The sequence below is a fragment of the Prunus persica genome, chromosome G1, assembly GCF_000346465.2.
Source record: "Prunus persica cultivar Lovell chromosome G1, Prunus_persica_NCBIv2, whole genome shotgun sequence".
Lineage (NCBI taxonomy): Eukaryota > Viridiplantae > Streptophyta > Magnoliopsida > Rosales > Rosaceae > Prunus > Prunus persica.
Window position 1 is genome coordinate 47,481,825 of NC_034009.1, and position 15,492 is coordinate 47,497,316.

Below are 15,492 nucleotides of genomic sequence, written 5' to 3' on the forward strand. Positions count from 1 at the left end.
TTGAAATGTTATTTTTGACATCCCAAAAGCAAGATGTCAAATGAATATTTCATTATTTTTTCTTTTCTTTTCTTTTTAATTAAAAATAAATCAACACTAAAATGTAATAAAATAATAATTTAATTTGACATATCGGGTGAAGTGTAAAGCTGTATAAGATATCAAATTACCATATCAGCCATCAAATTTAAAATTGATGTTTTGTATTTGACATCTCCCTTGAAAATGCTCTTAGATCTCCAAGCGTCTTGGACCAAGACTCACACAATAAGCACCATGACGCAAGCCTGAAAATTAAAAATAATAATAATAATTGGGCCGTTGAAAGTTTCGTAACCAATCAAAATGGACCAAAAATTCAATATACCAACCCAAATTCATAGAGCCTTATATATGATTGTTAGGCGAGCGTGTATTTCTTAATTGTTCAATCAAATTAGTTAGTCGTTGAATCAAATTAATTAATTTAATCTAACAATTAAGAGGTAAGCCTTTATTGAGGACCATATATAAGTCCCTCACTATAGAATGACTCCACCAAGCATTGATTAACACTAGAGACTTTGGGCTATCGAAAGTCCAGTACAGTTAACGAGCTGGGTTATTTTCCGAACCGAACAATCCTTGCCCAAACCTACACACAATTTTATGATTGCAACAGTGGAGTGCATTATGTTAGCTACTAGTACCAAAAAGTAGTTCAAAAGAGTAAACGGTGTCGTTCGTCTTTCATGTGGGAATTAAACGGCGCGATTTCCTTGCCATCGTAACTTTCTGGAGCATTTTTATTTTCCCGGAAAATTCATTTCTGAAACGAAGCGCTCGATGATGGACCTGGCAGACCCAGTAGCCAAAGAAGGAGAAGCAGATGCTGAGCCTAAAATGGAACGTTTAGCAGAAGAGAAAGGGACGAATAGGAAGGAGAAGAGGAAGGCAATGAAGAAGATGAAGAGGAAGCAGACGAGAAAGGAGATGGCGCTGAAAGAGCGAGAGGAAGAAGAGGCAATACTCAATGACCCTCAAGAGCTTATGAAAATTAAGCTGATGGAGCAAGAGGAGGCCGAGAGGTCAGAGAGAGAGAGGAAGCTGTTCGAGGAGCGAGAGAGAGCGTGGATCGAAGCCATGGAGATTAAGAGGAAGAAACAAATTGAAGAAGAAGAAGAAGAAGAGGAACGGAGAATGAAGGCTCTAGAAGAAGAAGAATTGTCTCGGAAACAACAGGTTGTTTTGTTTATCCCTCTTTATTTTTTGGACTGCAATTTCTCTCTCTCTCTCTGTCTTATGTGGTATCACCAGCATACGTTTATATTTGGATTTGGGATCTGTTTGGTTACTGAGAAAGGATGGCATGTGGAGGGGCGGACCCACATAGTGACAAATGGGGTCCCCTGACCCCATGGACGCCGGACAACTCCCTGAGAAGCTCCGTTAATGAACCCTTCAGAGGTTGGTGGGCGACCCTGAGGTGCCCACCAAATGCTCGACGAAATGCCCCAACCAGTTGCTGCTGTCTGTGCGCTGCTTTAAGCGCAGCTGCGTGCGGTGGCTTCCTTTTTGTTTTTTAAAAGCCTGGCCTGCCGCTTTGTTTATCATTAGAATCAAAGTGGACATGGCCGTGTACATGCTGTTTTGACTTGCATTTCAGTCTATGAAGGCTATATTGGTTGCTAAGTTGCATTGACAACCCAGCCAAGTAATCAAATTTTGATCACTTTTGTCAATTTGATTGGCTGCATTTGGTATATCAACAAGAAATAACTTGTAGTGGCTCCCTTGATCATCATGATTTTCCATGTCAGTAAACTTGTGTGTTAAACCCAAACTAGGTTCAAAATTATAAGTTAATAGATAAAAAATAGGAACTATTCATGAGCTAATTAAAGTCCTAGAACACATGAATATGTGTACTGAAAGGGGGTTTGTGTTTTACCATAAATTATGAATGAAAGTGTTTCCATTTTAATTTTGGAGTTATTTTCACCTAAAAAAATATAGGAACTTTTACACGTTGACGCTACGGAGTAAAAATACTGGATCCACCACATGATGTGGTTATGAGTTCACCTATATACTTCTTCTGATTTTGATTCTTCTTATGTATTTTCAGTTTATTTAGTTTATGGTCTGTATGGTTCCTCAGAATGTGCCTGAAATATGATAGTTAGGGGGAAGTATTGCTCAGGAAGAGTAGGATTTCCGAATATAATTATATTCGTGAATTTGGTTACGGGATATGCTTGGTTAGCGAGTAAGTGTTGTAAAGTGAGAGCTCACATGGACATTTGCTATGGTTTCTAAATAATGCTATGCTGACTGGTGTGGATTGTGCATTCTATTCTTTTACGTGTACAGTTTTTTTGTTTGGGTTAATTTATTAATGTAAATTGCATCATTGATAAATCCGTTTTGTGGAGCGGTGGTCCTTGTATATTGGATGCAAGATGTTTCTGCTGTCAGTTGACATAATAGGTGCATGCCCGTGGTAGTAGGCATGGTCTTTCATTTGGAGACGAAAATATTTTGTTTCTGGAATGGATGTTGCTAATGTTTGGTCAGCACTTCTTTTATATTTGACGGGGAAGATATAAGCATTATCTGCTAGAAGAAGCAAGAAATATTGTTTAAAATGCTATTTAGAGGGGAGATCAACTTCTTTTTAGCATTATGGTTCATAATTTCTTTTGGTTTGGCAATAGTTCAAGAGGAAATATCTTTATTGTCTTTGAAATGTTTTTTTTTTCATTATTACTTGCAATATGAATGGCAGGTTGAAAATGAAAATGACAGTAATGAGGTTGATGATTGGGACTATATAGAAGAAGGGCCTGCTGAAATCATCTGGCAAGGAAATGAGATAATTGTCAAGAAGAAAAGGATCAAGGTTCCAAAGAGGAACACAGACCAGCAAAGTAGAAAGGAGGTGCGTAACATGAATCTGGAACTTTGGTTAGATATATATTTTCCTATGGGTCATCTTACAGTGTGCTTGCTTTTTTGGTTTTACCAAAAAGTTTAATTTGTAGAATTTGTCATTTGTTTGACAGGATTGTGATAGGCCCACGTCAAATCCTCTCCCTCCGCAATCTGAAGCATTTTCTGATTATAAAAATTCATCAATGTCAGCACAGCAGCTGATTGAGAATGTTGCTCAACAAGTACCCCATTTTGGAACTGAACAGGTATGCCTCTCTCTCTCTCTCTCTCTCTCTCATTATTATCCATTTCTGTGTTGATAACCCTTCATATCTCTGCCAATAGTTCTTTTACTTCATGATTTGACCTAGTTATTTTGTTCATCGGTGAAGATCATAGTCCATAATCCCTAAGTTATGTACATTTATATATGACAGGATAAAGCTCATTGTCCTTTTCATTTGAAAACTGGGGCTTGTCGGTTTGGTCAGCGTTGTAGCAGAGTCCATTTCTACCCAGATAAATCATCCACACTGCTTATCAAGAACATGTACAATGGTCCTGGACTTGCTTGGGAACAGGATGAGGTGCTGGAGGTCTGTTAATGCTGCCATGCCTTCATGTGATTCTTGTATCCTAATTCTAACTTTGGGTTTTCGTATCTTTCACTGAATCTGTGAAACCTTTGTTTTATGGCGTATCATTGCATATGAAAGAAAGCAGTTCATAGAGTTCCCGTAAAAGGAAAAGTTTGCTCATTAAAAAATATAATTATTTTCTAATCCTACCCTGTTGAGTAGGCATATCTGACATTGAGCTGTTATCTAATCCTACTCTCTTCACAGGCTATTCTATCTTATTTGTTTCTTCTTTGAGCTGTTATCGGTTTGAAGGTTTTTCATTTGATTGCATACCATGTGTCTTAGTTCAGGAATGTGGTTTAGTTAATTTGTTCTTCTTTTCATTTATGAAATGGCACTCTTCTTCTTTGACATGATTTATCAGAGATTCATTTGCGATATTCACTTTGGTGGGGATTCACGGTTTCGGCCTTGGTTGTATTGGAATTAAAGATACCCCAATAGTGTATCCTTCGTGCTGGCAATAGAATTTTGTTCCCATATAACGTGTTCATTGGTTACTTAATCTTATTATCATTTATGTCATAAGTTTTTCTTCCCTATTTGTTTATCTTTTACACTTATATTTAATATACCATCTTTCACACTTACTTTTGGTGTTCTACTTTGCAAGGAATTTTAAAGTTTTATCAATTAAAAGAATGAGGAGTTGCACGATGTATTTTTGAAGAGATGATTTAGTTGTCACTTGTCCTCGGGATGTTTCTGTTATTTTATGCCATTAAGAGATATTCTGGTTCAGTCTTCATAGTTGTGGTTTGTTTCTGTTTGAAGTTTTCATTGTTTCGTAAATGCGTGAGTTTACTGTAGTAGTAGTACAAGTTTTGTTCCTTAACAACTTATAGTTTTTTGGGCAATATATCTGGTCCTGGGAGTTATTGATGCTGTGTGACATCACTTCTTACATCCCACAGTTTGAGATTGTTGGTGGCAAATTTTAGAAGTATGTGAATGCAATTAGCTCTTCCTTTACTCTAAAAATGTCAAAGGAAAAGGAAATGGAAATATGAAAAGAACTGTCTTAAAAGATATGCGGAATCTATTATGAAGACTGGATCGCTTTTCTTTCCCATAACCAGAATGTGAAGTTTGTAAATAATTCAGTGAGATGTTATTTCATGTGCTGGTTCATTATGAAGCATTAATTGAACTGGAATCAGTATCTTGGATATAAATTTCTAAATTTATAGTGTGGTGCAACTGGAAATCATATATGATAAGCTTGTTTGGTGCAACTGGATATAAATTTCTAAATTTATAGTTTGTGCAACTATGATTATATTCTTACAGATTATCTAGTTATAACTCTGCTCTAAGACTCTAATATATCAGGTACATCTGTGAGTGTCACTGTGTTTAATTTCATGTAATTTTAAGTCTCTTTGGGTATTCGCCTCCCGTGTTCTTGGTCTTTGCAGTGGATAAATCAAATGTAATATGCATAAACTTTCTAGTTACTCAGCTTAACTACCAATATGACAAGGGGAGATGATTTATACAATCTCTTCTTTCAGTTTCTCGCATTGTTGCATCAAAATGCCCTACATTGGTGTTTAATATGTTTAATCTATTCTGAGCGCATGAAAGTAGTTACTTGTAGGTTCTTCTAAATTTTATACTTGGTTTCCATGCTCTGGATGTAACTGAGCCTCCTAAATTAATCCTCGTGTTGGTGTGGCTTAAAAATCTGAATTTTGTTGATTGGTCTAGAATTGTCTGAAAGTTATAACTTTTTGCATCATTTTCAAAAGCACTCCGGGGCTCATTTTAAGCCTGGAGTTGACAATTCTCAGTTTAGTGCATTAGATGAAGACTTTCAATGTGGTGAAACTTGTGTTAAGAAGTGCATGCTTTTCTTAAAGTCCAAGGTGGGAGGAACTGTGGTTGTTATCAGTTTGGTATTAATTGGTTTTGGTTAATGTTGTGGTAACCCATTATTAGCTCTAGAGTATTTTGCGTGTTGTTTTTCTTAGTTGACATATGTTTGAAGGTCTTTTGGTGGAGGATGCATGGCTCACCTGTTGTGTATCTTAGACAAAATTTAATATTGGGACCGGCCATTTGTCTCTTTTAATTTTAGTATAAGTTGATGAGTATAATTTTTCTGGTTTAATATTTTTCCCTCTTTTCAGCATACTGATGAGGAGGTAGAGCGCTGTTATGAAGAATTTTATGAGGATGTGCATACAGAGTTCTTGAAGTTTGGTGAAATTATAAATTTCAAGGTTTCTGACAGCTTCCTTGTGATTACCAGAATACTTTTTGTTTTTTTGTTTTTTTGTTTTTTGTTTTTTAGTTGTTTATAAGAAACATAATTTACAGGGGACAAGTTGTGTCCACTGGTCTAGCTACATTTGATTGGTAACATGTCAACCTAAAACTGTCCCTACCCTTTTCCAACTCATATGCATAGCGATTGTTACAGACCCTGTGGAGCCCTTTTAAAAATTAACTCTCCCTCTCTCTTCCTCCCCCCCCCCCCCCCCCAAAAAAAAAAACATCTGGACATTACCTTCCTATTCAGGCCATCCAATTTCTCTGTTGGTAATCTTACAGTGACATGTGAATATCTGTGTCAGGTTTGCAGAAATGGTGCATTCCACTTGAGGGGAAACGTGTACATACACTATAAATCACTGGATTCAGCTGTGCTTGCACATCAATCTATCAATGGTCGCTACTTTGCTGGGAAGCAGGTATTGCATTTCCTTTGTGTTTGAATGAGTGCTTATGGCAGTTTGCTTATTTGAAGTTTAATGTAATGGAGTTGATATTTACATAGTTGTTCTAATTATAGCTGGCTACCAGTTTAACTAACTTATTTCCCAGCCTTGCTATATGTTTCTTTGTCTAAAACATGTCGGGATATCCCTTTTACTGTAAGTCATCTTGGTTGTGCTGGATTTTTGTGTTTATTTAATTGGTTAATTAGTTTTAATAAAATCATAAGAAAAGAGAGAGAAATTCAATTTGGCAATAGTAATTTTATGTTGTTGTTGAATTACCTGTAAGGCATATGATTTACCTACTCAGTAATAACGGGTTTGATTTACTTTTGTTCTTGCTGAGAATATGAGATATCTGCTATAGTTAAGATGCGTGATCACAACTCAAGTCAAAAACTGTGCAGATGAGTAGATCCTATTATGTATTGATGGATGGATCCCCTTTTCACAGATATTTTTTCTATATATTCTATGATTTTTTGAATCCCATTGCAAAAATTGCATTGCTAGGTGTGCTGGTACATATTTGATATGGCTTGTCATTTCAAATGAATATATATAATTTCTCATTGTTTCATACTTTACACATTGCTATTGAATGAAGGGATAAATTGAATTTGAATTTGGCATTTCTATGAAGCCATACATAGTTATCTGTTGGACATGCACACACAGCCACTGAAAAGTATGTTACTTTAAAGGAACTATGTTTTATTGAGGTGAATACTGTAAATTTAGGCTTTGAAGTATTAATATGTACACTGAAGCCATCAGCTCTTTATTTCATTTTCAAATCTCTTTATTTATCTTTCACTTCCATAACATGTTAATTTCCTGACTTTGTTTACATTTTTCCGAACTTTCAGCTTTTTGGGGTGGTTTTGTTGACCTAATTATTGTTTTTAACAGATAAGTTGCGAATTTATCAATGTGACCAGATGGAAGGTTGCCATATGTGGGGAATATATGAAGTCGAGGTACAAGGTACAGTCCTTTCCCACTTTTCTATTTGAGTCGTACTCTCTGTAGGTGTTAAATTGGGTTGTACTTTTTAGATCAAATAAATTAGACAATTTTGTTTTGTAGTAGTAAAATAAGCTTTGGCTTTTATATGTCAATTCTAACTTTGAAGTCTGACCATTCTCTTTTCTAATCTTTCTTGTTTCATCTTGCAGACGTGTTCCCATGGTACAGCTTGCAATTTTATCCACTGTTTCCGAAATCCTGGTGGAGACTATGAATGGGGTGATAGCGATAGACCGGCTCCAAAATATTGGGTGAGGAAAATGGTCGCTTTATTTGGTTATTCTGATGCAGACGAGAAACAGATGGTAGAGGAAAATTTTGGACGGCTGAGGAACTTTAGCAAGATGACAATGGCAGATTCTGAGAGGTATTCTTTTCATTTAGCAGCAGCTTAAATTTTTGGAAATATTAGGTAACAAACAAAACTTATTATGGTATTAGATTGGGAGATTTTGAGTTCAATCCCCAGAACTGCAACCTCCCAATTTATATCGAAAAAGGGCGAGAAAAGACAGAGCAATCTGCATGTGACAGTTTCAAAATTTATCTTGTTTGATGCCCGGGTTTATATAGCACATAAAAATATCATCAGTTATATTGCATGTCCCAACAATATGCAGTTTTGCATCTGAGGGAAGAACCATTTTTGGTAGAAAGCAGCAGATGATGGTAATGTGAAACTACAACTGCCCTCATTCGGGCTTAATGTGCTAAATTTTTCCCTGTGATTGAAGTGCCCATTTGTTAATTTGGATGAAGTTTGTATGATCTACAGGCTGAACTATTTTATATTTATATGAATTACTGTGAAGGGCACTTCTTGGTCTTTGTCTTCCAACTCTTCTATATTGTTTGCATTGCAAAACAGTGCAGCAGTTGAGAAGAGAGTTTGTCTCTGTGTTAACTTGTGTTTTTCTTCTTTTTCTTACAGATAGATTCTTATAGTTTCCAGATTCGTGGCAGGTACGGGTTGCGAAGATCTAGATCTAGAGGGAGGGATTACTCAAGTTTCATTGGTTCTGGTAGAAGATATGACAGTGAAGATTATGTTTTAGAGGATGCAGAACGACAGAGGCATACAGGTGATGATAGACATCGAGGAAAAACTCTTGATGAGGATCGATGTGAAGAGAATAAGAACTTAAAAGACTATCATTGTAGGAAGAGCAGAAGGTCTGATACTGAATTTGATAGACAGTTGTTGGATAGGGAAGAGGACAGAGATAGACACCATGGTCACACAAGGAAAAGCTCAAGACAACAAAACAGGGACCACAAGAACAAAACCTATGAAACTGAATCTGACGGAGATTTGTCTGATAGGGCACGGAACAGAGTAGCACAGCATGGTTGCACCAGGGAAAGCTCAAGCCAACAGCGGAAAGGAGAATTCCTGGATGAATATGGAGATTGGCAGAACAAAAATCATGAAGTTGATAGGGATTGGTCAGATAGGGACAAAGACATAGATGCATACCAAGACAACAGGAAAAGTTCAGGACACAAGAGGAAAGTGGGATGTCCAGATAATCATAATGACAGCAAGAACAGAGCACATGATATGGATGAAGAGTGGTCAGACAGCAACAGCAAAGGTGGCAAGCACCACAGTAGGAGGAAAAGATTCGGACACATTAGCAAAGCTTCTGAATTCTCAAATCACAGGGAGAGAACCACCAGGTCTTGTAGTTATGAACTTAGTGATGATTTGTTGGAAAATGATGCAGAAAGAAACCTTAGTCATGCTAGGAAACGATCAAAACGCTTGGATGAAGTGTCAGATATTTCAGATGAGGGTCGAGTCCCGACACAGAATTTGGAACATAGACATGATCGTCTGAGCCTAGAGATGAGAGAAGCAGAGGCTCTTGTTAAAAAATTGAAGTCAGATGGAACCCACGAGTCCAGCAGTTTGGGTCAAGATGGTGAGAGATATAGATCACATGATTTTGATATAAGATGCATATCTGATGTACACATGGACAAACAGGATCGCTGGGAACCTGAAGATGGTTCTGTTGAGATATTTCATAATTCTAAAACGAAAGCTGGAAGTTCAGAGAGTTATGAGTCTGGCAGGCCAGGTCCATATAATGTAAGAGGTGAATCAAGTGATTTTGATTCAGAAGATAAAGTTAGCCAGGAAGATCAATATGAATCTGACAAGGTAGCTCATTCAAAACACCGGAAATCAAGGAGAAAGTCTACACACGACAATCGCAAGCGTGACAGTGAAAACAGATCACTGTGTAGCAGCCAATCAAGCCATAGGAGACATTCCAATAGATTGGAGGCCACTGATTCATCTGAAGATAACAACGAATCTGGAAGGAAACACAACCAGAAGCACCATGCAGATCATAGATCTCGTGATCACAAACGAGATCATAAAAGCAGGAGGTTAGCCACGTGATATTCATCTCTAAGAATGTTTAGAAGAAGGTTATGGTCCGCAAAGAATGTGGCTTGTTTAATTTAGCTGATTTAGGGATGTGAATGAAGGTTTTATTAGCAACAGGACATGATACTTACTGAGCAGAGGGTCGGGTGCTCTGCTTGTGTATTTGTATTATTGAGTAGCCATTACGCAGCCATCTATAATATGAAACTTTTACTATCAAAAAGCATTGAAAGAAGGGGGCTGCAAAACTTTTTTGTCATCTTTAAGCTTGTAATCAACTAGCTAAATACTTCTCTTACCAATATTAAAAGATGTCTCAAGTTCTGAAAAAAAAAAAAAAAAAAAAAAAAAAAAAACTTGTATTTATAAAATTTGTATCCCCCTCTACGTTGGTTAAAAGAGCAACTTAGAGTGTTTGTTCCGAGAAAAACCCCCAAATAAACAAAAGGCTTATAAGCACAAAATTAATAAAAGGTTAATAAAACCCCCAAACTCATTCTACCAGTTTCAAGCTGATCGTGCCATCCCCGATGTTGAGGTTTGTAGGCTTTGACTGGGGCAATAATCTTGTAATTGTAATTTGTCTTTCTTCTCTTTGTATCTTGGTTGAGATTTGTTTGTATTTGTTTGCAATTTGTCATTCTATCAGTTTCAAGCTGGAACCCATCTAAAGAAATCTATTAAGAAATTTCTGATGCAATCACTTCTATTTGTGAATTATGTTACCATTGCAGAAACAAAGAAAGGACCTTGAGCAAGAAAGGGATTCAATTATAATTGAAGAAGAAGAAGATAGTGTAAATAATTATTACAATCTATTACAGCAGTACAAGAGTTTGAAAAAGGAACTTCGTGATATTGTGCTTTCTCCAAAGTACTGCTTACCATTTCTGAAACCTGGTAGATTTGTGTCAATCGAATGTGCTGGGAATGATGAAGCTTCCCCTTCTTTTTCCGTTATCTTTAGGAGTTTAGACATATTTCCTTTCATTTTATGTGTCATGCTGCAGTGGTTTTCACCTGGGGCTGCTATGTTCTTGTGGCCTTCCCTCACTTTCATTCACTTTACTTCTTGTGGCCTTTCCTCACTTTCTATTGTAACCATAATGCATTTTTTTTTCCTCACTTTCATTCACTTTACTTCTTGTGGCCTTTCCTCACTTTCTATTGTAACCATAATGCATTTTTTTTCTTTCTTTAATACTGATATATCTTACTCTTTTCTTATTATTTAGAATAAAATTCAAAATTTGTCATTCTTATCAAGCTAGAGACAAAATTTTAGGATTGGCAAACTTTTCATAATTCCATGTTACTTTATTATTTTAAAACCAGAAATTCTATGTCATGAATTGGGTGGCTTGAATTGAAATGCAGATATGTTACAAGTGATGATGTTGTGGACTTGAATGGGGTTTTCAAGGACATAAAGGTGGAGGAGATGGTATCTCTTCTCTCATGTTTTGTGTGGCAGGAGAAACTTAAAGATGCTACAAAACCAAGGGAAGAACTTGACCTGCCCTTTTCACAATTACAAGATAACAGTTCGGAGGGTTGCTGAGGTTCAGCTTGAGTGCAAGGTAAAGAAGTGACCTCCTCCTTTCTGGTACAGCTGAATTTTCATTTGAAACTAAACTCAACTCCGGATAACAGGGGATTATTCCTCAATCTGTACCAGAAACTAGACACATCGGTATATATAAATATACATTTTTATTATAATCAATCTGTACCAGAAATTAACATTATATTCCACTGAGAAACGCCTATATGTCTCATACAATGCAACTGATATATCATATTACTGGAGGACTACTTCTCAATGTGAAAACAGGGACAGAAACAACGAAAGAAACGGATGCCAAAGTCAACAACACAACCGAAGACCCCCCCAGCAGCGGATCTCTCCCTTGTTGTGGCTCTTGGTGTTTGTGTTTGTGTTTGTGTTTGTGTTTGTGCAATTGGTACTCCATACACAGGATCTGGAACCATGTATTGCTGATAAGATGAGGTTGGATAGAGATACAGTGGACTGCTGGTGCTGGTGGTGCCACTGTCTGCATTGGTTTTCATAGTAGGTTCTTGTTGTCTTGGATCTGCTTGGTAGCCAAATTCTGGGGCAGGTTGGACTTGAGGTGCCAAAAGAGCCTCATGGGTGTACTCGGCATCCAGCCATGGAGGTAAGGGTGGAGCTGAGGGCTGAGTTGAGTAGGTGGACGATGAGCATGAGCAGCAATGATGCCTGGGTCCGGGTGGCAGCGGTGCTGGCCGTGTTGGTGGTGGAGGAGGATAATAGGGTTGGTGGTGGAGAGTTTTCTTTTTTCTCTTCTTTCTTGACCAAAACTTGAGCTTCTTCACAGCTTTTATCATTTTTCAGCCTCTTTCTTTTGGGCTGCAATGGTGCAAAAAGCTATATAAGTTAGGAGTCGGGAGAACTGGAGGTGAGACGTGAGAGCAGAGCAGGAAATGATAAGAATGGGTCATGAGTTAACATACTGCTTTTAAGAGCTTTGGTATGGCATCTTTTTCAAGGAGCGGTGCGCCGTGTGCTTTTTTTCAGCATGGATTGGATTTCACTTTGCTTTTCAATTTTCAAATCTTCTAACCGTTGTTCCTCCACTGACCTGACTGACTCATGTGATTAAAAAGAAAAGGATTAAATGTCAAAATGGTCTCTCATTTGGTTAATTTAGTTTCCGTGTTTTTAATTTGGTCAATTTACCTCTTAAATCGTCCTTAACAAATTCATTAAAGTTTTAAAATAATAAAAGAGTGTAATTGTTTTTTAAAAAATTACTAAGTTCAGTTTATAAACATCTAAGCCCGCTTCTTCTTTAGAGCAGCCACCACCCCAAACCATCACGAGCCACCCCAGGCCCGACACTGACTTTTAAGTGGCTCGGGGCCAGAAATTAAAAATGAGGCCCTTTTTCATTTATATGCAAACGTAGTTTAATAAGAAAGAAAGCATAAATTTTTTCAACACATGTGAAATCTGGCTTATGGTAGTTCTATTAAATGTGGGCCTTTGCATAGTTAAAGAACTTGAAGTGGTTTTTATTTGGGACCTTGTATCGTTAGGCTCTCAAAAAATCACTTGTAGCATAGCCTTGAGCATTTATATTCAAATTTTGGCCCCACTTGGTCTGAGGCCCATGGTGATCGCCCTTGATGCCCAATGTCACGGACTAGGCCAACGACCTGATCAACAAACTTCAATTTGAAGAGTTTGGTTTGTTATTACTATCGGAGATGCTTTTATTAACAACAAGAGAACGGTAAATACGAAAGGTACTCGCACGTCTACGAAAAGGCATAAGGAGAATGTTGTAATCAATTGGGCTATTTTCGCTCGATGCAAGAAGGCCAGACTTGTTGATCATCAAGTGCTGGACACTTGGATCCTCCACGCCATTGATGATGGTATTCATTGTAGCTAAACTTGCTTGCTATGGTGGTGGATTCCCCCTCCTCCCATGGCACCCAGGATCGAACTCTAATGAGATTTTTTTTTCCTCCAATGTAACTATAAAAAAACTCACTCGCGGTTGTTTTGAGTACTTTAGATAAGACAAACGACCTTGGGGCCAATTCACGAGTATTGCAAAATACACAATTTTATTACTACCCTACCACACAATAATGATCATTTGTGTTTGAAACCACTCATTTTTCCTTCTTTTTTGAGCCAAACATATATTTCCATTCCATTTCAATCTCAATCACGACTGAACAAGATCAGTACTTAACTCTAATATCTTCACACCCCCTCCTAAACACAGAACACAAAACATAGAAACAACCCTAACTCTTCAAGAGCTGGTAGTAAACTTTGGTAACAGAAAAGAAGTCTCATAGCAGTCTGGATCTCCTTTGAAGAAATAATTGTCAGTTTCTTGTTGCCCCTTTTTTTTTTTTTTTTTTTTTTTTTTTGAAATTTCTTGTTTGCGTGCCTCGGACACTCCTAAGCGAGCTCTCAAAATTCAAAGATATCGTTGATGGAGCATGCCCGAATTAGGCATGATTGGGCTAGAACACTAGCAAATTCATTTATCTTATTTGCAATTACTCTGTGAACTTTACTAGTGTTGTATAATATTTCAATGAGTTGAATGTGTTTTTCATATCGAATTATATAGATGTGCATGTTGAAGAATACACGAGTTTCACATCGGAAACTTAACAAAATAGAAAGTCTCATATAATAAATGGTTCAACTCCTAATAATATCGAGACCTTTTGTATAAAACCTCACACCTCCTAAACAGGTGGTTAATTTATGGACAATATCGATGTTGCTAATGTTGGGCCAATAATCCGTCTCTGTAAAATCTTAACATGGTATTAGAGTGGGTTTGTTGGGGGGCCCCCCCCCCCCCCCCCCCCCCCCCCCCCCCCAAATTGAACCAAAATCAAACAAACCACAAATGAAAAAGGAAAAAGAAAGAAAAAAAAAGGTTGACCGATGTGGAATAAACAAGTGGTTAAGTTAGAGATAATATTACGTTTGTCCTATTTTTGAGTTTACTTAATATACTAATTTCTGGTTTTATCCTTTTTTATTTTATTTTATGTCAAACCGGTTTTACCCTTTTGTTTTGAGTGTTTTGGGTGTCTTTTTTTATTATGTTGTAAATGATCTTTGGGTGTGTTTCTAAAGTACATTTCATGTATGGTTTTTTAATATTATTTGAGCCCCTATATTGACAATAATAATGAAACACCCTGTAATATTCTGGAGTCTCATCTTATCAGGTTGAGGTAGATAGTCTGTATATACTGGTGCATGCTGTCAAACGGCAACCTTTGAAGTTGCCTTACAAGGCATAAGCAACGCACTTATGGAAGTTGGACCACCCATAACACTATCTATCAGAGGTTTTAGCATTTGCAGTCAGAAGTTTTATTCCTAAGCCTTAGCCAACATGCCTTGTGTTCTGCATGTTTGCAGGTTGGAAATTCTGTTCCTTATAATATTTGTTTCATGTAAGTTTTTCTCGTTAAAATAGTTTAGTTTGAACGGATAAACCTCATGTATCCATCTCATTACTTGAAAGTTTCTAGTATGCACTGTTGAGTTTGCGAGTCTGCATTTTGAAGTTAATTTACAATATCTGAGTTGAAGTAATTAAAATATTTATATAAAGTTATAAACATCTATAACCCTACAAGCAAATATTACTTCATTTAACACAAGGAGGACTTCTAAATAATAAACACCAGAGGATACAACACAAAATAAAGTTGGACTTGAAATTTTGATTGAAAACTTATTACAATGGGAAGAGAATGAGGAATAATATTGTGCACCACTTCTTGCAACTTTGTCTTCTGTTTCTGGAATTGAATGAGCAGATGAAACTGTGCATTCAAACTACCCTAATTCATCAGCATGGCTATTAATAACAATATTTATATAAACTACAAAATAATGGACCTAAATTGTTCCTAATGAATGCTTGAGTTTCGAGTTCATATCTAATTTTTAAGAATATATAAATAGTATATAACAGTTATGCGAACCACAAACTGGGAACCAATTTCTTTTTCTTTTAAAATAAATCAATATCAAACACAATTGAATCCATGATAGAAAAAAATTATAACCAGAATAGCATTACATAAGATTAAATCCGGCCAAAACTCAACAATTTTGAACTGATTCCCAATCCTCTTCTCAAGTAGCCCCTCCCATCTCATTTATCTTTGTACTCGCCCTGTTGAGTCAAATTTTATCATATCACACGAAGGCCCACTTAATTGGTTCCCAGTTCCCAGTTTCCTT

The 15,492-nt window shown here is 36.9% G+C and overlaps 2 protein-coding genes across 2 annotated transcripts; one reads left to right on the forward strand and one right to left on the reverse strand.

The window, feature by feature from the left end:
- On the forward strand, positions 718-10,063 carry LOC18791038 (zinc finger CCCH domain-containing protein 5). Its single transcript, XM_007226551.2, has 9 exons — positions 718-1,221; positions 2,768-2,920; positions 3,045-3,179; positions 3,351-3,509; positions 5,687-5,779; positions 6,134-6,250; positions 7,190-7,264; positions 7,456-7,673; positions 8,270-10,063. Exons 1-9 carry the CDS (start codon positions 826-828, stop codon positions 9,717-9,719), a joined length of 2,796 nt encoding a protein of 931 aa, XP_007226613.2. The 5' UTR covers positions 718-825; the 3' UTR covers positions 9,720-10,063.
- LOC18791556 (leucine-rich repeat extensin-like protein 2) lies at positions 11,141-12,318 on the reverse strand. The gene has a single exon (XM_007224571.2). The coding sequence runs from the start codon at positions 12,075-12,077 to the stop codon at positions 11,520-11,522; it is 558 nt and encodes a 185-aa protein (XP_007224633.2). The 5' UTR covers positions 12,078-12,318; the 3' UTR covers positions 11,141-11,519.

Bases quoted from the DNA above. Each gene is read 5' to 3' on its own strand.
- LOC18791038 (XM_007226551.2), top strand. From the start codon at position 826: ATGATGGACCTGGCAGACCCAGTAGCCAAAGAAGGAGAAGCAGATGCT. The intron at 6,251-7,189 runs GTATTGCATTTC...TGTTTTTAACAG, and splicing joins GCTACTTTGCTGGGAAGCAG to ATAAGTTGCGAATTTATCAA. The intron at 7,265-7,455 runs GTACAGTCCTTT...TTCATCTTGCAG, and splicing joins ATATGAAGTCGAGGTACAAG to ACGTGTTCCCATGGTACAGC.
- LOC18791556 (XM_007224571.2), bottom strand. From the start codon at position 12,077: ATGATAAAAGCTGTGAAGAAGCTCAAGTTTTGGTCAAGAAAGAAGAGA.